Raw genomic sequence first — 23368 nt, 5'->3', positions numbered from 1 at the left:
GCCCGGAGGGGCAGTAAGGAAGCTAAATCACCCTGGGGTCAGGAAAGGCTTCCTGGAAGAAGTGACATTCATTTTGAATCTTGAAAGGTGCAAGGCAAGCAAGAAAATTTGGGTGCAAAGAATAGCATTAAGTAGAGGCATGTGATTTGGGTGGGAGGGGCAGTCTGACTGTAGGGCCTTTGAGTGTCCAGCCCGGGCTGAGGGCTAGGTGTACTAAGAGGCAGAGGCAAGGGGCACAAGATGCTGTGTCCAGGCCTGCAGTGGCTCACCTGCGTCTACCAGGGAAGGAAGCCTTGAGAGCCTCGGGAGAGGAGCTTGTGTAATCAGAATGTCTTGGCCTTTAGCACTCCCAGGTACTCCTGGTGTGGAGCCACTGTTGGCTAAGTTGGGGGTCGGGACTGAGTCGGGCCTAGGGTCTATGGAGACCCTTCTCTGCCACGGAATTGCTCTGTACTCTCAGCCTGCAGCCATGGCTTCCTGACTCTCTGTTTCCTGTATATAATGGATGATGGTGTGATAAGAGTATCTTGCAAGTTATGGTGCAGAACCTGTGAACCCTTGAGGCCTATCAACAGAAGCAGAAAATGTGAACTCCGTGTGTGGGTGGTACTGGGAGCTGAACCCAGGGCCTCATGCATATCACTGAACTACATCTTCAGCCCCTTTTTTCTTTTTATTTTGAGACACAATCCCACTAAATTGCCTAGGCTGGCCTTGATCCTCCTGCCTCAGCTTCCCCAGGCACTAGGATTACAGGTGTGCACCATGATACCTGGCTGAACTCCTGTTGTCATTAGAGCAATTAGTAGTCCTGAGCCTAGGCCAGAGCCTACCTCTGTGCCTGCTTCACATGTGGCCTCACTCCCCATGGGTGCAGTGAGGAGGGCTGGGTGAGAGGAGCCCTGGAGTTCCTTCCAGCTCTGCTGGAGAAATGTGAGCCATACCTACCCCTGACTGCTCCAGGTTGACCTCTTCCTCATTCTTGGCCTCAGCTTCTCCTTGTGAAAATGGGGGTTATGTCCTTCTTGGGGCCCAGGTGAGTGCCCCAGAAGAACCTGTCTCCCCACGCTTGCCATTTATTGTCATAAGGGACTATTCTGGGGACTCCTTGGTGATGCACATGCAAGCAGGTGGCGTTGCCATGGCAACCCCTCCCACTACGATATTTTTGAATGTGCTAGGTCAGAAGGTGGGGGTGGAGAAAGTGGGCTGTTTAGGGTCCTCAGTAGTCATGTCAAAGGTCCTGGTTGTAGCTTCAGGCTCTCAGGAACATGGCATCCTAAGAATCCCACTTTCTTGGACTCACCTTCCCAGACTGTACTTCATGAAAACCAAATTTGTGAAGAACCATACCTTTGAAGTATCCTGAAATGGGGATCATAGTCCTGTTAGGAGATCTTTCATGGACAAACATTCATTAGTGGTTTCTAGCAGAGCAGAGAAGGCCCAAGTTGATAGGACCTCAGACTGCAACCCCAAGCTCCAAATGCAGGGTCTGGGGAAACAGAGACCTAGAGAGGGGAGGAGGCTGAAGAACTTAGAGCCTGATAGACACATAGGTCGGTCAGGACGGCCAGGCCAGGTTTGTCTTCCCAGCCCAGAAGGTATTGCTGGGGGTTGGCTCTCCAGTCATTTGGCCTTTCGTTTGGGACAATGTCCCAGTGGGCCCTGTTTAAGGATACCTGATTTCTAAAAGAGAGGCCTCAAAGGAGACTATTATTCTTTCCAGAAAAGAACTCACCAGTGTGGTGGATCCTGGTGAATGGTGGCTAGCCTCCCTGCCTGAAGTTGGTGGAGGGAATGGGGCATTGGCTGGCTCTCTTCCTGGCCTTCAGGGTGGAGGACAGCACTCTGTGACATTCTCCCCTCTCCACTTTCTCAGCTAGACCCACACAGTCTCTGCGTTCCAGCGTGATTGAACTTTTTGCACTCAATTCCTCAAAATTATGCTCCCTCTCCGGTTCCAGGCCTTTGCAGACATTGTCTGTCGGACTCCACTTCTTGGGGTCCTGACCCCTGCCTTCCTCTTGTCAGCATGGCATCTCACCCAAGATATTTGTTTCCCTGGGAAGGCACTTCTGAGAGTACTCCCCAGGCTGGTGGGGACCTCCCTTGCATTCCTGGCCCTGTGTGGCCCTCTGTGTATAATTGTTCATGGTCCTGTCTCCCCAGTCACATCTGGGGTGGGCATCCAGTAGCAGAACTCAGCCTCTAGCAGGTGTCCAAGACAGGGGGTACAGTCTGGGAGCTCCCCGCCAGTGCAGTAAAGGGGACTTGGCACATGTTCATGAACATTAGCATCCAGGCTCTACCCTTTCCTCCTTTCCTCTGAAGCTGTCACTATGGCCCTGACTTTAACCCACCCCTCCGGCTAGAGTAAGCCTTTCCTTCTTGGTTCCCCAGGATGTTCCCATTGACCCTCTAGCATGGCACAGGTCAGTCAGCTGGGAAGTGAGCTTATCTCTCTTCTTGTCCGGGCCCTGTTCATTCATCAAAATCCCCTCAAACATTCAGTCATTCAGCAAACATTGACCAAATACCTTCTCTGTGTCTGACCCCAGGCAAACACAGGGATCTAGGAGTATGAGACATGGTTCTTGCAAACACACACCATAATGAGAAAGGCGAGTATTGCAGAGAGGTGGGGGGGGGGTGATATGGGGGTTGGCTGGTGGGAGATAGAAAGCTTCCCAGAGAAACATTTTTCAGGCTGGTCACCAGGAGGTCAGGTCATCAGGAGGTCAGTGACCCTCCAGAGCTGGCAGCTTCACTGTGTCTGATCTGGTCATCATCACACATGTGGACTTTTTGCTGAAATTGCCTCCCTGGGGGAGCCTGAAAGATAGCTCACTTCTGTCCTTGAAGAAGCCACATCTCTAGCATTTGGCTTGGCTTTCTGGACCTCCCTCGGGCTAGAATGGTATGCCAAGGGTCAGTATGCCTAATCTCTGCCCCCATGCAACTTATACCCAGCCCTTTTGAATAGTTTAAGGGCTACTTTCTCATTCACCTACACCCAAGGCAGTACTTGGAACCAGATGGATCCAGGTGTAGTGTCCTTGGGCCAGGTGATGGAGCATGGTGCTGCCCACTCAGAGAGGCCAAGAGCCTGTTCACACCTCTACTACCCCCTGGCTCTTTCTGTCTCTAACAGACCCATGGCCCTTTTCCATGAGTCATTTAAATTCCTCACAAGGATCCTGCATCACAAGGATCCCCCTGTCAAGGAGGGGAGGTAGTAGTTTTTAAGATTCCACAGCAGGAAATGTCAGAGCCAGGGATTGAATCCTATCTATCAGTCACCAGCACCTCCTCCAAGGCAGGGCAGGTGTTGTCATACTCATTAGACAGGAGAGGACACTGAGACTCACTTGATAATTAACTAGCATTCACACAGATCTTTACTTTTTATGAAGCTCCTGCCTATCCATTTTCTCATTTAATTCCTTCAACAAACTGGCGAGGTAGGTATTAGCCCACTATACAGATGAGGAAACTGAGGCTTACATAGGAAATGACTCATTGAGGTCACACTTCCTGAGCATCAGGGACCAGGTCCTCCTGATTCCTGTTTTCTGCATCTTCTCCAGGCCAGCACATTCTGTCCCCAGATGCTGATAGTGGAGGTGGCAGAGGAAGCTGGGTGGGCTATTCAGAGGCATGACCTGCCCACCTGCTTTCTGCTCGACTGTGCTTCCCCACTGTGCTCAGTGCCTCTCCGTGGGCAGGGACCCTTTCCCCCTGGAGTTTGTTTCATGGCTCCAAATTATTTTTCTTCATGGCTCTCATCCCTGTCTGAAATTATGTCATACGTTTACGTGTAGCTGGTTTATCCTTCCCTCAGACTCACTGTGTATCCCTAGTGCCCCACTCCAGGCTTTGGATCTTATCTCTGCCCCCACCCGCCTTCCTCTGGAAGCTACCTCTGACTGCTCATTCTTACTTCTCCATTCTCAGTTTATTTTGGGCAAACAGAACCTTCCCTGTTTCTGGACTAGTGAGCATCTGTCTTCAGGCCCTTCATTAGAACTCCTTCTGAGTCTGGCAGTTCCTCCGGCCCACAGTCTCTTTCTCTTCCTCTCTGCCTCCCTGACCTTGTCTTTAGAGACATGGAGAGGCCTCCGGGCCTCCGGTGGGGAGCCTCCCCTACTGTTCCACTCACCCTGCTGCCTCTTCTTATGATGGATAGCCTTGTCACCTGCTCCTCTTGCTCATTATTTATATCCCTTTCTAGTAGATGGCAGAAGCAATACTAGTGCCACCTAACAAACGCCAAATGTACCTTACACACAGTTTTCATTTGATCTCCCTAAAAACCTTGTAAGGTAGGGGTTCTTGCCCTCACCCTAAGAGATAAGAGAGGTTAGTGACATGCCTGAGGTCACAGAGCCAGGCAGGGGCCGAGCTGGCCCAGGTACCCAGATCTGGGGTGCTGGTTTTCAGGCTCTGCCACCCTTAGACAACTACGAGAGGAAGCCCATGAATCTCTGCTTTCGTCAGCCCTGGGGTGTAGCTAGTCACTCTATTATCAGATATTGGGCAAGGAGGTTCCAACATGCCTGTTGCCACTGCCAGCCCTGGGCTGGGTCCCGAGACTGTGGCTCTTTGGTCCCACTATTGCAGGAATCTGTGGTTTTGCCCTCACAGCAGGAGATGATTTTGGGGAGCATCTGGGTGGGGTTCACACTCCTTGTACAGCCAGTCTGCACAGGATTGTCCCTGTGAGACTTTGGGCATGGTGTGGGCAGAGTAGGCAGCCCTTCTTAGCCAGGGTATCTTCCTGAAGTCTGGGTGTGGACTGGTTTGTTATATAGGGATTGTCCCTTAGTGACATGGCATCACAGAAATGGTGAGGGACTTGTGGCCCAAATACTTGCCTTGAGTCTTGGCTCCTGATACCCTGAACACAAGCAAGTGGCTTCACCTCACCTCAGTTTCCTTCTCTGTGAATTGGGGCTGCTGCTCCCTGCCTTGCCCACCTTCCTAGGTGGTACTGTGGGATAGTGACACACCATTTCATCCTGGGGGTAGGGGATGCTTTCTGCATGGTAAGAATGCTGCCTGGGGCCTCTCGGCATCTCTATTCCCTCTCCCCTTCCCAAATGGTGGAACAAGTGAGCTGTGTAAAATACACGGTGTCCAGGAATGTCTGTCTGAATTGGTCACAGGGAGTCTTCTTCCAGGACTGGTCAACTTGCTTTAGAGCCTATCATGTCTCTTCCCATGAAAAAAGGACATCTGTAGATAAGGGGTTGGATTCCCTTCCTGAGTAGGGAAACTGGGATGCAAGAGAGGCTCTGGGGACCTCAGTGATGGGGCTTGCTTGGCCTCCTGGTGGGTAGCCCAGTCTGACTTGGACACATAGGCCTTTGCTGCCTTGGGACTCCTGGGCCTTTACACACAGTAAACCTCTCTGAGCTCTTTTTCTAGGCTGGCCCTGTGTGAGGCTCTGGGCACACATATGAGTCAGGTGCCCAGGAGAGTAGACATGGGCTGCAGTGAGACTGGTACTGCGAGAGAGACAGAGAGAAGGGGTGTGTCGAGGAAGGCTGGGGTGGCAGGGAAGCAGATTGCAAGTGGGGACTTGGCTGGGTGCTGAGGCTCCCTGCTGCCCCACCCAGGAGTCAGGAGCAATCAGGCTGGTGTGAAGGTGGTGGCATCTGATTGCAGCATTGGCATTCCCACCAGCTTCTGCTATAGCCAGGGAAGAGGAGGTGCTGACAACTGGGTGGCAAGGGCTGGCAGTGGGCTAGGGGTGCCCAAACTAACCCTCACTTCCTAGCTGTCCAGGTGATTATCCCAAGGCTGCTGTAAGGTGATGAGCTCTAAGCTCCAGGTACCTGGCCTAGAGCCCTCAGGAGGATGGACACCAGAGACCGTGGAGTTCATCTCCTTGCTGCCATTTTATAGATTAGGAAACCCAGAAAGGTGAAGTGACTTGGCCAGTCTGACACAGGAGTTGATGACAGAGTTGGGACTGGAATCCTGCCATTATACTTGCAGCTTAAGGTGCTGCTGCTGGCCCATCTGTCTGGAGGGAAAAAGGGCATTCATGTCCGTTGTCTCCTCCCAGCCTTTCCCAGCTTCACTGTGAGAAGAAGAGAAAAGGAACTTGGGGATGGGGGCAGATAGGCCTGAATGTTGGGTCTGAATTGAGCCCAGCTCTGCCACCTTCTGGCAGAGTAATTGACCTTAGCCAGGGGTCACCATCAGAATGGGGGTAGTAATGCCAAACTCTCAGGAACCGGAGTGCCCGTCAAGTGCTTGTGGAGGCTTCAAGGCTTTGGAGCCTCTTGGGCATGATACCTGTTGCTCAGCCCCACATAGAGGGAGCCCACAGGCCTGAGGGACAGCCAGACCAGAGAAATCCTCTTCCTCTCTCTCAGCTAACCTTTCTGAGTACCTGCTCTGGGCCAGGACCTGGGAACCCAAATGTAGATCAGACCCAGCCTGGTCCTCAGGCGGCTTCCAGGCTCATATGAGAATCGACTTGAAATGGACAGTTAATACACGAGAAGGGGCTGTGGGAGCCCAGAGGGAGGACTGTACTCGCTCTTATTCCTTCCTTGTGCTGGTATCTCCTGACTTCATCTGCAAACAGAAGATTGTACTGGGGTGGCAAGATGGTCCCAGACAGTTCCAGACTTGCATGGTCCAGAAGAAGGAGAGGTTTTTTCTCTCCCAAGGCTTCCTGTAGGATATAACTGCTTTCTTTCACTGTCAGGGAATCTCAGGTGAGGGGCCTTCCAAGCAGAGAAGTGACTCAGTATCTCTTAGCTTGCTGGGAGCTTCCACTGGGGCCTGGGTTCAGCATCACAGACAGGCCAGCCTTGGAGCTGGGCTCTGGCCTTCCAGGTGGGGCTGAGGGAGTGGGCCTGACCTGAGGAAGGTAGAGTTGCAGCCCTCCCGCAACCTCCCTTTCCAGGTGGCCCACACTCTAGCTCCCATGGAAACTCTGCCTCTCCTTCCTAGACTGCAGTTCCACTTGGCTGGCAGAGTGAGCTGTGGGCCATGGTTTGGGCTGGATGAGCAGGATGAGAACAGCATGGGCTCTGCTTTGGCTGGATGTGGGACTTGTGTGAGCCCCTTAGGTACTTGGTTTCTGTATGTATCAGGGATGAGGGTTAAGTGCTTGAACCTCATCAAAGTCCTAATAAACACAGAGCGGAAGAATTTTTAGGTTTTCTCAATTATTTCCACCGGGGACATGTCACCAATGAGGAGTTTTAGCACTCCCTCCCCAAGGGGGAGTGCTGCCACAACCATAGTTGGCTGGTCCTGACTCAGAGGTTGGGGGCGAGATAAGATGACTCCAACATACCTATCTTTTTTAATATATATATTTATTTAGTTGTAGATGAACATACGGTGTCTTTATGTATTTTTATGTGGTGCTGAGGATTGAAACCAGTGCCTTCACATGCAAGGCAAACACTTTACCACTGAGCTACAGTCTCAGCCCCAGTATACCTATTTTTTTGTTTATTTTTTAGTTGTAGCTGGACATAATACCTTTATTTAATTTATTTATATGTAGTGTTGAGGATCGAACCCAGGGCCTTGCATGTACTAGTGGAGCGCTCCACCACTGAGCCACAACCCCAGCCCCCAGTACACCTATCTTTAAGCACTCCTCAGACTGTTGGCCTGGGGGTCCATCTGTAGTCTGAAACAGACAGCTGTGAGAAGTTGTCTGATGCTGTGTTCCCTGTCACTTTTATTTTGGGCCCAGCAGAATGTGGTAGTCTCAGCTCTCTTCCTTTGCCCATTTTTAAATAAATTTTTTGTAGTTGTAGATGGACAGCATGACTTTATTTTATCTGTTTATTTTTATGTGGTGCTAAGGATCAAACGCAGTGCCTCACACATGCTAGGCAAGTGCTCTGCCACTGAGCCCCCTTTGCCCATTTTTAATATACCTGTCTTTAGACTAAGGAACTTATAGTTGTATTTCTCAAATTTAATCACATGAGTGGAGATCTTGTTAAAATGCAGATTTGACTCAGTAGATCCAGGCATTTCTGACCAGCTTTTCACGGGTGAGGCTGATACCACTGTTTCAGACCATGCCATGGGTAGGAAAGTGCTGGAGGATCCTTTGCCTTCTCTCCAGTGAGGGTACCTAGCCTGGACCAGATGAAGCAGGGTCTCACCTCCCTTCATTCTGCCGCTCGTAGCATGGCTCCTCATCACTGCATCCTGCCCAGCTCAGGAGGCAAAGCCCATTATGGCTGATGACATGGCCAGTCAGCCTTGGCTCAGGGGTTCAGTCCTGGACTTGGGCCTCACTTCCTTCCCACATGTACTCACCCAGGCCTCCCTGCACATGTAGATCAGGGTGAAGGTCTAGAACCCTCAAGGATGTATTAATGTAACTAAGTCATCTGTCCAGGCCCCACTGTGGACAGGTCCAGTCAGAGTCCTTCACTCAGCAGCTGCTGTGGGGAAGGGGAGGTGCCTGAACAGCAGTGAAAGTCCTGGGTTCCAACTTTGTCACTTACTACTTGGGTATCCCTGGGCCAGCCAGTGCCTCTCTCTAGGCTCAGTCTCCATGAGGCTTTACTGGATGACCCTGCAGGGCCCTTGGGCTCTAGGATGGATTGTTGGGCAGGTCTGAGATAGAAAGGGCCTGTGGTGGTAGGACTTTGTAAAAGGGGGTGAAGGAGTCAAACTTCTTGGGTTCTGGGGACCGGTTTCTTATTTGCTTTTGTGACTTCACACACTGCCAGCTCTGCCTTGGTTATGTCTATGGAGCATTGGATGCTACTGAGCACCCAATATGTATGGTTCATATTGGGTGCTCAGTAGCATGGTCTTGCCTGGGCTTTTGTAGTGAGTGGAACAAAGTCCCCTCCCTCTGCTGCATCAGATAGGTCAAGGGGACATGACTGATGTGTCCCCCTTGAGGCCTGGCATTTCCCACCTGCCTCCTAAAAGTCAAAGCAGTTGTTAACTTCATTGAGGAAGGGTAAGTCTCTTTCTGAACCCTGTTATGACCTTGTTGCCCTACAGATTTTGTTGAAATGTGAAGGCTTGAGTGTAAGCCCCTAAATTCTCTTCCTGGTTCCCAGCTTCAGTCCAGAGTGAAAGGTCATGAGACCCTCAAGGACAAAATCTTGACGGAGTCATCTGTGCTGGGCCTTGCACAGTGGGTGGTGGGAAAGAATGTTCTGGCAGCACACAATAGGCGCTCAGTGAAGATGTGCTGAGCAAAGGGCAGGCAGCTGAGCTCAGCAGTAGAGGAGTGTGGGGTGGCCCCCTGCTTTAGTCTAGTGCTGAACAGAGTGGGCATGGGTCAGGGGCCTTGCCATGATCTTCTCCAGTGCTGTTTCTCCAGCAGCCTTCCCAGCTCCACTGCCCATAGACTGCTGAGTTCAGGTTATCATTGTAAGGGCGTAATCACAGAGCATAATCTTGTCCTCACCTCCAGGTTGGGTGCTTGCTTGATAGTAAAGATCATTCCAGCCCTCTGTGTCCTCCAATTTGCTGAAGTTCTCTGACTAAGGGTCCTTCAGGGAAGCAAAGGCTCCTACCTGGCTCCCTTTGGGCCCCAAACTGAGATGAAGTTGACAGTGTAAATCTCTCTGCAGATGGTGGCGATGTGGTGTTGGGGGTGGGAATAAGAGGCGCTACTCCTTGGAAAAGGGATATCAGTCCCTGGGATAAAGGGGGTAGGGCAGGGATTGGGGATGCTCAAAGTACACTTGGAGAAGAAAACATTGCAAATTGGATGTTGAACCTCTGTCCTTGGCCTCACAGACACAGATAGCAAAGATTAAATATTTGTGCTAGATCCAGATAAAGGATGACAGGAGTTTGGGACAGAGGGGAGGGAAGCGAACTGGCTGTTTTAGAGGACCTGGCCAAGACTTGGATCCAGAGCTAGCCTGGAAACCATTTCTATTGTGCATATGTAGAAACTGGGGCACAGAGAGCATCTAAACACCTTGTTATAAAGCCATTTAGTGATAGGGCAAGAATCTGAACCCAGGTATGTCTGATTCTGTAGTCCATGTCCTCATGTCTAAGAAGGCACCCACCTGTGGGAGGCAGGTTGGTGTTGGGGCTCTGAGACTGGAGGGAAGGATGGCAGTAGGCTCATGTTTCCTCCTGCTGCAGGTACTGGTTCCAGCATCCTCTCCGCCCTCCAGGATCTCTTCTCCATCACCTGGCTCAATAGGTCCAAGGTAGAAAAGCAGCTGCAGGTCATCTCAGTACTACAGTGGGTCCTGTCCTTCCTCGTGCTGGGTAAGTGGGGCTCGTTGGACGGGCAGGTGGGGTCTCCCTACCAACAGAAGTTAGAACAGGAACATCCTCTCCATAGCCTCCTTCACTTACTTCCACTTTTTGAGACCTTCCATGTAAGATGGAGAGCATCCGAACAGTGAATTTCTGCTTAAAAGACCACATTTGCAGGGCAGAGGGGTGGGGCAAATCCCATAGTATGCCAAGCCCTGACATGTCTTTCTCAAATCCTGCTTCACAGGAAAGGAAGTGGGAATTTACAGAGGTTCAATAACTACCTGAGATTATCATACTTATCAAATGATTGAGTTGGAATTTGAGTGGAAGCCACTATATTTGTTTCCTGGGGAGTTCACAGTACCAGGGAACCCAGAATTAATGGACCTGGTTGGAATAGCCAGCTAGTCTTCACTGTTAAGCCAAAGAATCGAGCTCTAGAAAGTCCTTAAACCCATAAAATTAGATTAAAAATTATATACAAGACTCTGTATGTTTGTGTATATATATTTATAAATATATGTATATGTGTTTTTTGTTGTTGTTTAGCACATGGGATTGAATCCAGGGGAACTTTACCACTAAGCCACATCCCCAGCCCTTTTTTATATTTTATTTAGAGATAGGGTCTTGCTGAGTTGTTTAGGGCCTCGATAAATTTCTGAGGCTGGCTTTGAACTCATGATCCTTCTGCCTCAGCCTCCCAAGCTGCTGGGATTACAGGTATGCGCTACCATGCTTGGCTGACTATGCACATTTTTGTGGGGAAAGGACCATAGTTAGCAGTCTTCAAGAGTCTTTCAGAAGTGTATGGCCTCAAAAAGATAAAGAAACATTGGTTTGGAGAACAGAGCAAATTAAACCTGTTCCTTCAGAGCTCAAACCCTGATGTTTGACTTGCATTTGGCCACTTTATTAGAAACCTGAAGTAGAGAACACAGTGCCCCAACACCTCATCCCCTTGTTCAATTAGGAATCAGAAGCTTAGTGGGAACAGGTTCTTTCTCAGGATCACATGAGAAGAAAATGGATCAGGACAGGAACCCAGATGATTGCCTATTTATTCTTCTACAAAGCTCTCCCACTTATATTCAGACTCTCTCTGTCTTAGTGGGTCAGGACTTGGCTTGTAGAACTTTGACCCACGCAGCATATAATGGGGATGGCCCCAAGCTGTAGGTTAACAATTGATCAAGCCCAACTCCAGCCCAGAAACCAGCCTATTGTGTCTTCTCAACACCCTAGTGTAGGTGGAGGAGACCTGGTGGGATGGGCAGGTCTGCTTAAGTTGCTGCTAATTACTACCCTGAGCAGCCCTGCGGGCTACCTCCCACTGGATCCCATACCTGCTGGCAGTGGCTCACAGCATATTGTGAAGGCTGCTATGGCTGCCCCCTCTAGGCCTCCCTCCAAACCATAGAACCCTCTTATTCTGATGAAGAATACAGACCTTTTCAGTGCTTTTAAATTTGTAGTACAAAGTACATTGACTTTCATAGGGAACCAATGATATTAAAATGCAAATATGGGGCTGGGGCTGTGGTTCAGAGGTAGAGCACTTGCCTAGCGTGAGGCACTGGGTTCCATCCTCAGCACCACATAAAAATAAAATAAAGGTATTGTGTCCAACTAAAAACTAAATATTAAAAAAGTAAATGTATATTTAGAAACCCAATTAAACACAGTAACACATTTGTTGTTACATTAAGTTAAAAAAAAAGATCTAGTAGCAGGTATAATAATTACTGTAATTCTGAAGTAGGATGAAAAGAAATGATTTTTCAAGAATCTGCAACTGCTGCACTATGATATGAAAATACCTTTGTTTACTGATGTCATGTCAGCAGGCACTGATACTTGTGTGGTTTGTTACATTTGTAAGTGAAAGATGCTAAATTTCCATTAAAGGTGAGTGAAAATTCAGATGTCATTTCTTCCCCCATCCAAGTCCATGAATACTTACTGTCTGCCAGGCTGTGTGTTCAACTTAAAAATCATCACACTTCATTCCCAACCCTAAGGAAGCAGAGTTTTGGGGATGGGTTGAGGCCAGTACATGGCAGGGCCAACTCTCAGGTCTCTTTGGTCCCAGAGTCCTTATTCTTCACCAGCCCTGCTGCTGCCTCCCCTGCCACCAAACATCCACACACTGCCCTGCATTACAGGTCTCAGGTGCTAGGGTTTTTGCAACATGAGCTGCTTTGTGGCCACCAGGATGGTCAGGAGTGGGTGATGTGTGAAGGTGGCCCTGAGCCTCCCTGTGGAACAAGCAGGTCTTTCAGGCACATGGCTTATATCTCTTGAGCCCGGTAGCATTGGTTCCTGTTGCACCCATGACCTAAGAAGATAGGACAGAGGCTCTGAGAAAGGATGACCATCTGGTGTGTTTACTTCACTCTTTTGTTCAATAAACCTTCCTGTATTTGAGGCTAGGGCTGGACCTAGTTTCAGCTCTCAAGGTGCTCAGGGGCCAAGTGATGTCAGCTGGAGGGAATCTATTGAGAGAGGCAGATAATGATAAGAGAGTTGACCTATCTGTGAGATAGGGCTTTGGACACACTGGTGGGGAGTGGCCCCACTGAGAAAGAGACCAGCTGCAGTTTCAGGACTGCCCAATAGTTCTCTTCTCCATCTAGGTGACCTTAGCCAAAGAGTAGGGTATAGGGATACCCTCCTTCCCAGAGATACCAGCCCTCCAGGCAGTGGGGTCAAAGGCTGTCAGCCCCTTCCACCTTCTGCTCCTCAGGAGAGCTGGGGGTTGCTGGCAGCTTGGTCTCCAGACTGTTTACACCCTAGTCTGAACCATATAGGACTGGCCCAGTCCCACTTGGAGCATCACTGAGCCTCTACAGAAGCTTGGATCCCTATGGATATGGGAGCTAGAATAGATCCCTTTCCAGGCCCAAGATAAACTGCAAATCAGTCTTAACATAGACCTGGCTCTTTGCCCAGCTGCCTTAAGGATCCCACAGTTGCCTTTAACAGGTCTTATAGCTTGCAAAAGCTCCCTTAGACTCAGCTTCCCTAAGCAGGTCCTGAGAAACAGATGTCTGGTCACTAGTCACTGTCCTTCCCAAGGTAGTTGTACCCTGGGGAAAGGCTGGCTCAGGAGTGTAGAATGTGACCGGATTGGGGATGATAAGGGCCACCATTTCCCCTAGGTTCACCAAGGGTCTGCATCTAGCCATGTCCTCTCCCACATACACCCAAAGGAAGGTCAGTGTGGTAGGAAGAAGATGGTATGGAATTCTCAGGCCAGGAAGCTCAGTGTTCAGGAGAGAGTGGCACACAGAATTGGCCTCTCTCATACCTTTCCTATCAAGCATGAGTCCTACTGCCCACTGGTCTTGTGTTGAGTGCCAGGGAACAAAGATCTGGCCCCTCCCTAATGAGGAGAGTTCAGAGATGAGAGAGTCCTGTGGGATGGTTTGGTATTGGAGAGCACTTCTGGAAGGGTTGTGGTCTAAGCTGAACCTTGAAGGCTGAGGTTGGAAAGAGAGAAGCCCTGGTGTGGTTATCTAAGTGTGAACCAAGAGATAAACCAGGCTACCTATCAGCTTTCCTTCCCTCCAGTGCCAGCTCATTCAGACTTATGGCCAGCAGGTCCAGAACACAGTGACCAAATGGAAGCTGGCCCCCAGGGGAGTCTTCAAATGTCCTGGTTTTTTTTTTTTTTTTTTTTTTTTAATGTAGTGCTAGGAATTGAACCCAGTGCCTCACGTGTGCTAGGCAAACGTTCTACCACTGAGCTACAACTCCAGGCCCTGTTGGATTTTTGATGAGAGGAAGGCTGACAGGGTCTGAGCTTTGGCCTGAGACTCCTTGTCTCTCTGTTGTGTTGGAAGGGGGATAGCACTCCTCTGGGGGCAGGAGTCCCCTCTCTCAGGTTCCTTCAGTGACAGTCTGAAATTTCTCATTTTTGGTGAATTTCTAAAGCCTAGTGCAGACTATGAACTTTAGAATCAGACTTGAATTTGAATCCTGGCTCTGCCACTGTCCTGCCAGGTGACCTTGGGCAAGTTACCTTCCCCCTCAACCTTCAGTTTTCTCCTCTCTAAAATGGGCTAGGGCTGGGAATATAACTTAGTTGGTAGAGTGCTTGCCTAGAATGTACAAGACCCTAGTTTCAATCCCCAGCACCACAATGAATAAATAAGTAAAATTTTAAAATGGGGAAAATGTCACCTTAGTTCAGTGACTCAGTGGTTCAGTTCAAGTCTTGAAAAATTGAGAGAAGCACTTGGTAGATATTTCCTCCCTTTACCCATAGTAACTTTGTTGGGTACTTGTGTAGGCAGGACTTACAAGGAGGGACAATAAAAATAGCTTCAAGTCTCCTTCCTCTGATGCTACTTCCCAGAAAACATGGAACCCAGGTGCCTGTCAGTGCCAGGACAGCCTGTCAGAATCCGAGAGATGAGGCTCACGTCCTGTGGGCCAGGCATTCCTTTAGCCATTGTCAGGGGTAGGGTCTGTGGGCCTCCATGCTGTGGCTCTGTCTTTGCCTAGCTTAGTGCCACAGGAAACACTCCACCAGTGTCCAGAGGGGAGCCTGAGACCCAGCCAGGAGGACAGGGCCTGACCTGTGGCCATCTGCCCCCCACCAGGAGTGGCCTGCAGCGCCATCCTCATGTACACCTTCTGCACTGACTGCTGGCTCATAGCTGTGCTCTACTTCACCTGGCTGGCATTTGACTGGAACACACCCAAGAAAGGTAAGTGCCAGGTCTCCCGCCCACTCCCTGGCCCTGGAAGCCTTCCCCTCCTGCACCGCTGCGGTTCCTTACCACGGGCTCTGCCTTTTTCTACTTAATTCCTACTTTATTAAAAGCACTGGGCTAGTCCAGTGTGTAGTTTTGGGTGAGGGGTTAAAAGCTCCTCACAGGGTACCATCCTGGTCCCTGTCGGTGCTCCCCCTCAGTCAAGAGTTTGTATAATAGGGGAATATGTGGGAAAGGGCCCAGTGGGCAAGGACAAAGATGCCACATGAGCTGACAGTCCCCTACCTCAGGGTTTCAGACTGGTTCTGTCTTGTCTGCCTTGTCCAAATGTCCCCCACTCCTACTTCTTCCCAATACTGTATTTTGTTTCTTGGAAGGTGGCAGGAGATCACAGTGGGTACGAAACTGGGCTGTGTGGCGCTACTTTCGAGACTATTTTCCCATCCAGGTAAGGACTCATTCTATCTTGGGAGGGTGGGAATTGGTGAAAATCTCAACTCAGACCTTAACCTACCCATGCAGAGTGGCCACTTATGTGGTGATGAACTGTGTGGGCTCTCCCTGCACCTGACTTTATGCAAGATTGGAGGCAATTTCAGATATGTATAATGCCAGACCAGGTGAAGAGAAAAGTTAAGACTTCAGGGAAAAGTACTAATATTTCAAACACAAGGGGAAACAACAGTTGAACTTCACATCCAGCTCTGAGCTTTCTGGCAGCAAAGTCAAAAAGACAAACATGATCGTCATTGGCTTCATGTTTTGAGAATGGAAGATATGTGTGTTGGTTCTTTGGGGAAACAAGACTTGATCTAACCTTTGGATCTAAAAGATCACTGAGAGCCTGAGTGACAGAACGAGCAGGTATAATAGCATATATTATGACCATTGTTTGTTTTCCCTTCAGTGAATATTAAGGACATAATTTAAAATGGAGGTGATTTATCAAGAGCAATACTAAGGTAGTCTAAGCTCATCTGGCCCGAACCAAGGATCGAACTGAAAGTAGCCTGTGAGGGGGTTTGTTTTCTTCCGAGGTCTTACAGAGTATTACTTCTCTCAGCCAGTTACTTGGGTCCTGGCCATGGGAATTAGGGCCCAGGAAATTTGATGAACAGTGAAAGAAGGATGAGACCCCAGGTGCTAGAGTGGTTGGAGAAGGCTTCAGGTGGGGGCACCCAGCACTGCCTTAGGAGCACAGCAATGAGGGGGCAGAGAAAAAGGGAGAACATAAGCCCCAAGTTTGAAAAGTTGGGGGAGAGGAGCTGTTGAGGGGGACAAAGGAGAGGAAGGACCCAAAGAATCCTGAAGGTTTTCTCCAAAGGATAAAGACCTGTCCAGCCGGCTTGCTCAGCACCCAGCCTGGCACACTCTAGCTGCCAAGGCCGCCCAGCAGATGCAGCACGTGAATGTGAAAGTGTGGTGTGTGATGCAGGGTGGTGTGCGTTTGCTGTTGTGAGTCAGCCACTGGGACAACCTGGAGGAGGTGGCTGGGCAACCCTGCATTCCTCTGCTGCCTTGCATCTCATGGGGACGGCCCTAGGGCCAGCTCCTTCTGTCCACCCCAGTCCTTTCAGGTCCTTCCTGTTCCTCCAGATCAGGGCTCCCTCTCCTCCCTCTCCTGAGCCCTGTTACTCTGACTGTAAACAGTTGGAGGTTGTTGTTGCTGGGAGGATGTTGCATCATTGGATGTAACCCTCTCATTTTGGAGGTGAAGAAACTTAAGTCCTAAAGAGGGGCAAGGACTTGTCTAGGCTGCACAGCAGGTCCCCATGTCCTCACATCTCTTTTCCAAGAAGTCAGCTGGAAGTTGGAGCCATAGGGCATGTGCATGCTGGCCCTCTGAGGGCTTGTGGACACCAGGAACAGAGCTGGGCTGGGTCTGACTCAGCCTGGGACATTAAGCCTCCACTTGAGGCCTTGTGCTGAGCTCTGTTCCTGCCCTTGTGGCCTCAGGCTCCCCTCTGTTCCAGGAGGATTTGGCCTTGGAGATTGACGTCAGGTCTTACACTCTAGGGTTGTGTGTGACCCTCCCATCCCACCCCCTTCACCTGGCCTCTTGCCACAGGTTATGTAATGAGGATCTCCAGTTGTACCACCCACCCCTCCCCTCTTTCTTCTCTGTGTGGCTCTTAGATCTTTGTCACCAGAGCAGCTCAACTGGTCCAGAGAACATCTCTTTTTCTGCCACATGTGGGGCTCAGCTGTCAGCCATAGCTACCTATACTGCCGGCTTCCTGTTCCCTCTCCCTGAGGTAGAGGCTCAGGACCTTTGGAGAAGAGACTGGGAAAGACTCTGTCCAATTGCTTCATTTCACAAATGGGCAGAGCAGGCCAAGAGAGGATGGACTGTCCCAAGGTCACAAAGCAAGATGGTATAGGAGCCAACTTGCCTGCTTCATGGCCCATGTTCTTACTCCTCTGTTCTTACTCCTCTGCTTCAGGGCCCATGTTCTTCCATTCTTCTGCCACAGGGCCCTGCTGTGTAAGCTTGGGCAAATCCGTGCTCTTTCCTGGGCTTAAGTGTCTTCCTCTGTATGGGGCTAGGGTAGGAAAATCTATTGGAGCACCTTCCTAGCCTAGGAGGCAGGGCATGAAGAGTGACCTGCCAGGAATGTGTCCCAGGCTCATTTTGGCCCACAGACCTGGCTTGGCTCCTGTTGGGCTGGGATTTTGCCATGGGAAACAGGGAACATGAGAGCAGGCAGTCAACAGTCTTCAGCTGTGGTGTCCTTTCTCCTCCAGAGTGGACCTTCTCTCCAGCACTGGGGGAAGACACTGTGAAGGAGAGCTAGTTCAAAGCTGTATCAGGCTGAGCATGGTAGCGCATACCTGTAATCCCAGTGACTCTACAGGCTGAGGCAGAAGGATCACAAGTTCCAGGCCAGTCTTGGCAACCTAGCGAGGCCCTAAGCAACTTAGTGAGACCCTGTCTTAAAATAAAAGGAAAAAAAAAAAAAAAGGGGTGGGGTGGGGTGGGGACTTGGTTTAAAGTGCTGCTGGGTTCAATCCTCAGTACAAAAACAAACAAACAAACCCAAAACCAAAAATGCTGTATCAGTTGCCTGCATTCTTCTGGGGTCCCCACCAAAGACCATTAAGCTTCACAGTGCCCCAAGGTACCTCATTTAACCATTTATGCCATCGGAGTCCTGGGGAGGGATGAAATGATTTATAAAACTAGCTGGGCTCCTACCAATTGACTCCTACATCTTCATTATATGACCAGGGAAAAGCACAGTTGGGTGGCCTTGTCCAGACAGAGATGATTCACTGTTACCTCCTCAGGGAAAGCAGCAGCTCCTTTCTCTGAGCCCTGGTTTCCACCTTGTCATCCAAGGAATGGCCTGGATCTTTAGGGCTCTGCTGGCCCCTTCGGGACACACATCCAGCCTGGAGTGTTTTCAGCCTGTAATGGCTGCCTTGGCTCCTACCTTGATACCTATCTTTCTTTCTGTGGAAACTGGCTCAAGGTTTAAATTCTGGCTTTGCTGAGCCCTATATAGGTAGGCAGAGCTCTTTAGGAGGCCAAACAACAGCCTTGCCCAGCTCTTGTCAACCTGGCTCTTTCACATGCCCTTGCTGCCCTCCACCGTGGTGGTGGAAAAGTCCTCTGCTGCTGCTCATTTATTTGGTGGGCAGCTAAGAGCTGGTTGGATTTGTGTGTGTGTGTGTTTTGTTTTGGTACTGGAGATTGAACCCAGGGGCACTTTACCACTGAACCACATCCCCACCCCTTTCTATTTTCTATTTTGATACGGGGTCTCATTAGTTGCTGAGGCTGGCCTTGAATTTGCCATCTTCCTGCCTCAGTTCCTGAGTCACTGGGATAACAGGCATGTGCCACAGTGTACCCAACCTGGTTGGCTTTTTGAGCAGTTTTAAAAGGCAAATGTGGTACAAATGTTCCACACAGCAGGGACTAAAACTTAGGGATTCGGGCTCACATGCACACATATTGGCAGCTGTATGTGGCCAGTGGTGTCCTGATATATCCCCTTTAGTCCTCTGTCACCTGAAGATTTAGATTTCTATTTTCTGAGGCCAGCACCAGCACCTATACCCCCAAAACTGATCACAGGGACCCTCACTGAGCCAGGAGATCCCCAAATCTGGAGTCACAGAAAATTTTGATGTTCTGCCAGTGGCCAGGGACTTTGTTTCCAGCTGGCTTCAATGCAAGAAAGGGACAGTGACAGGCACTCAGCTGGGAATGTGCTTGAGGCTTGCCAAGCTGAAAAGACCCACATGTTCATATTTCTGGAAGTTTATCTCATGAAAACAATCAGATATATGGGCAAAATTAAGGTATTTATTGAAGCACTATTTCTTTTTTAAAAAAATATTTTTAATTATAGATGATGGACACAATACTTTTATTTATTTACTTTTTGTGGTGCTGAGGATCAAACCCAGTGCCTTACTTAGGCTAGGCAAGTGCTCTACCACTGAGCCACAACCCCAGCCTCTTGAAGCACTGTTTGTAAAAGGGAAAGTTTAGATGCCTTTAAAATGTCCCTCTACCGGGTTTGAGTTGGTGCTACACATACATAGCTGTGCAACAGCAGGCCAGGCAGCTGCAAGGAGACCAAGGGATTTGGGTCAGGACCAGTAGTAGCTCGGATGTATTTGGTAGAAAATTTTTAAAAAATGATATTCAGCCTGTAAGTTCATGTTTGTGGTTTATGAAAAGAGGCATATACATTTTTAAGTAAAAAATAAGAACACTTTGTCAGAGTGGTTTATCTGGATGGAGGGAGGTATTGCAGGGATTGTTTTTCTAATGTGAAAAAAGTAATGTTTTATAAACAAAATACCCTTATCTTCTTCCCTCTCAAGAATCTCTGCCCCCATCATGTTCCCTAGGTAGGTATCTCAGGCCTGGTGACTCTCTCTCTTTTTTTTTTTAACCTTTATTATATTTATTTATTTTTATGTGGTGCTGAGGATTGAATTCAGGGCTTCACATGTTCTAGGCGAGTGCTTTACCATTGAGCCACAACCCCAGCCCCCCCAGGCCTGGTGTCTCTTGTTGCTCAGAGTTTAGGGACACTTTGTAACACCTACCTTTCATAACACCAGTTTCAGGGTAGGCAGTAGACCCTGAGGAAGCCAGTCAATGTTTGGAGCATCTCAGGACAACTTTGTTGACAGTACCACAGGCCAGGTCATTGACTGCCACAGCCATTGGGCTAGCCACCTCTCCCCTCCACACACCTGGGTCTGCCTGGAACAGGGCTGATAGTCACCCTCTCTTGTCTTTCCTACCTCAGAACCTGAGCTGAGCTTGGCTTCTGGCAGGAAGTTTCCATTTAGGCCAGCTGCACTGCCTCTTTTCTGGGCTGGAGGGGTAAGAGCTGGGCTGTACTGGGAGCAGCTGAGGAGCCTCAGGCTGCAAGGCCAGACAGACCCTCCCTCCCAGGACTGGGAAGGCTGCTGGTACAGGCAGAACTTGCAGTCTAGACCTGCTTGCCTAATTAAGGATTTGGAGCTTCACCCTGATAGAGTGTGGACCCCCTCTTTAGTTTGAGAGTGGCAAAGGTTGGATTTGGGCTTTAGAGCAGTTGTTCTGGCTTTGGTGAGGAGGAGGGACCGAGAAGAGGGGAAGACAGGAGGCCAGTGGAGTGTGGCTGTGGAATGAGGGAGAAGACTCCCTCCTCCTAGTCCAAATGGTGGCTGCCAACCACCTGTGGCCCAGAAATGAGAGTCTGAAGTTAGATGTGGAATGCCATTGCATCCTTTGGGCACACCTTCTAAGTGGGTCCCTTTGTCCCTTTCCTGGCCAGTTGCCTCTGACCTAAAGTTTTCTTTGGCAGCTGGTGAAGACACACAATTTACTGACCACCAGGAACTACATCTTTGGATACCACCCCCATGGCATCATGGGCCTTGGTGCCTTCTGTAACTTCAGCACAGAAGCCACTGAAGTAAGCAAGAAGTTCCCTGGAATAAGGCCTTACCTGGCCACACTGGCTGGCAACTTTCGGATGCCTGTGCTACGGGAGTACCTGATGTCTGGAGGTGAGAATTCACCCCTGCTGGTTCTGCTGCCCAGGGCTGAGCCTCCCCATCAAGCAGGGCAACACAGGAGGCCGACAGGGTCCTGTGTTGGGAGCTGCAACTTGCCGCAGACATACTGGGTCAGGGCTGAGCAGGAGAGTCTCCAGGATTCATCTTGGTTAACAGCCTTCCCCTGAAGTCTCCTCTTGACAGTCCTTTTTCTGGGTGCTCAGTCTTCTTATTGTCCATTGTACAGCTTCCTCAGGGTTCATGGCACTGTTGCTGTCCCCTGCCAATTGACACATTGGGATTCCTAGCATCTGGCATCAGCATGGCAGAGTTAGAACCTCAGGGGAAATTTGCTGAATTAATGAACTCCCCAAAGAACCTTGCATCATGCCCACTGAACAGATAAGAAAGCTAAGGCTCAGGAAAAGGGATAGCTTACATAGGGTAATACAGCTTCTACGTGGGTGAATTAGGTCTGGGGCCCAAGTACAGGGTTTTGTGTTTTACACTTGACTGTGCACAGTTGGTGGGGAGTGGTTCAATGAGCAATCCTGACAGTGTGTCCCTTCCTGTCTAACAGGCATCTGCCCTGTCAACCGGGACACCATAGACTACTTGCTTTCAAAGAATGGGAGTGGTAATGCCATCATCATTGTTGTGGGGGGTGCAGCCGAGTCCCTGAGCTCCATGCCTGGCAAGAATGCTGTCACCCTGCGGAACCGAAAAGGCTTTGTGAAACTGGCCCTGCGCCATGGGTAAGTATACACACACATATCCAGCATTTGCTTCAGCCCAGGGCAATAGGATGGGCTTGGATTCTCCTTGGCCTTTGGAGACAAAGCCCAGCCCACTCCCACTGAAGGCATAAAAGCATAGAAGGGGAGGAGCGTGTTGGAGCCCAGACAGCACAGTTTAGTCCAAGTTTGCCCAAGTGTAGACAGGTGTCTGGGTGGAGCAGAGCTGTAGCTTGTGGCCTCTTCCTCACTTGCAGGACTACAGAAAAACTTACTATCTGGGGCCAGATGGGCTGTTAGGAAAGCAAGAGGTCAGGAGGAGGATGGCCTGGCTAGAAACATCAGGGAATGTTTGTTGGAGGGTGACCCTGAGAACAGGCAGAGAGGAACTGGGCGACTTGGGTCTCTGTGACCCCTGTGTGGAAAACCAGAGGCATATTCTGTGTTGACACCTGATCAGCATATTCCATTTACCAAGCACATCCAGAAACCCAGAGATTGAGTCCCCATTTCCCACTGGAGAAGATCAGGTATGGCTAACGGACTGGTGGGGACACATTGTAACATGCAGAGTCATGCTTCTTGTACTCCAGCTCCACTGCTTTCCTCCCAGATCTGGGTTCCAGGTGACTCAGGAGGAGGGTCCTGGGGTGACAGATCTCCAGTAATGCATAGGCCAACAGAGGGAGAGAGATGTAGCCTGTAGTCACACACAAGTTAGGGAAGACACTAGACCATGTCATCAAGGTCCCATGTATCCTGGAGTGTGATATATGGAAAGGAGAACAGCCCTCCTCTCTGTTCCATTAGGACCCTGTCTTTATGCTTTGTAAGAGGCTGCTCTGCAGAACCCAGTCCTGGGGATGGTCAGATCAGACCCTGACAAGGAGCCCTAATGGTAGGGAAGGGAGTAGGGACAGATAGTGACAACATAGTGTGCTGAGGCTATGACACAGTGATGAGTTTAGGACTGAGAGACCCCTGGGGTGGGGAGGGACAGGGAGGCAGGCCTTCAGGAAGAGGGTGAACGTAGGCCTTCCGGAGCAGGCACTGGCAAATGGGCAGGGGTTCATCAGAGTCTGTTATGAGGCACATGTGGTTCTGGTCTACTCCAGGCCTGAGGGCAGCTTGACTGGGGTGCAGGGCCTCTAGGGCTGACAGTAAGAACTGAGACCAGTGGTTGGAGTGTGACAGACCCTGGCCTCTCCTTTCCAGAGCTGACCTGGTTCCCACCTACTCCTTTGGGGAGAATGAGGTATACAAGCAGGTGATCTTCGAGGAGGGCTCCTGGGGCCGATGGGTCCAGAAGAAGTTCCAGAAGTACATAGGCTTCGCTCCCTGCATCTTCCATGGCAGAGGCCTCTTTTCCTCAGACACCTGGGGGCTGGTGCCCTACTCCAAGCCCATCACTACTGTTGGTGAGTCCCAACCTATATACCAAGGGCTGTCCTGAACACATCAAGATCCCAGAATAGGCCACCCAGCTGTGATGGCCGTGCTCTTAACCATGAGGGACCTTGATGTGTTGGGTGCCGATAGGAATGGTCAGTGGGGGTAAGGGGTATATGGATCCATTTCTATGAACCTAGCAGCATGACAGGTGAGGAAATGAGACCTGCAGATGGTTTGCAGTACCCACTGGCCCATCTGGGAAGACAGTGT

At 50.0% G+C, this 23368-nt stretch overlaps 1 protein-coding gene across 1 annotated transcript in view; it reads left to right on the top strand.

Annotated features, from left to right (window-relative positions):
* Dgat2 (diacylglycerol O-acyltransferase 2) overlaps positions 1-23368 on the top strand; it is a 31202-nt gene that overhangs the window by 5413 nt on the left and 2421 nt on the right. The window contains exons 2-7 of the mRNA XM_076846619.1: positions 10120-10248; positions 14850-14957; positions 15341-15411; positions 20780-20984; positions 21553-21727; positions 22922-23124. Of these exons, the coding sequence (XP_076702734.1) occupies positions 10120-10248; positions 14850-14957; positions 15341-15411; positions 20780-20984; positions 21553-21727; positions 22922-23124 (891 nt within the window). The remainder of the gene's footprint in view (positions 1-10119; positions 10249-14849; positions 14958-15340; positions 15412-20779; positions 20985-21552; positions 21728-22921; positions 23125-23368) is intronic.

The sequence above is a fragment of the Callospermophilus lateralis genome, chromosome 2 (assembly GCF_048772815.1).
Source record: "Callospermophilus lateralis isolate mCalLat2 chromosome 2, mCalLat2.hap1, whole genome shotgun sequence".
NCBI classification, from domain to species: Eukaryota; Metazoa; Chordata; class Mammalia; order Rodentia; family Sciuridae; genus Callospermophilus; species Callospermophilus lateralis.
Note: the sequence above shows the minus strand (reverse complement) of the source record. Positions and strands in the feature narration are given on the sequence as shown.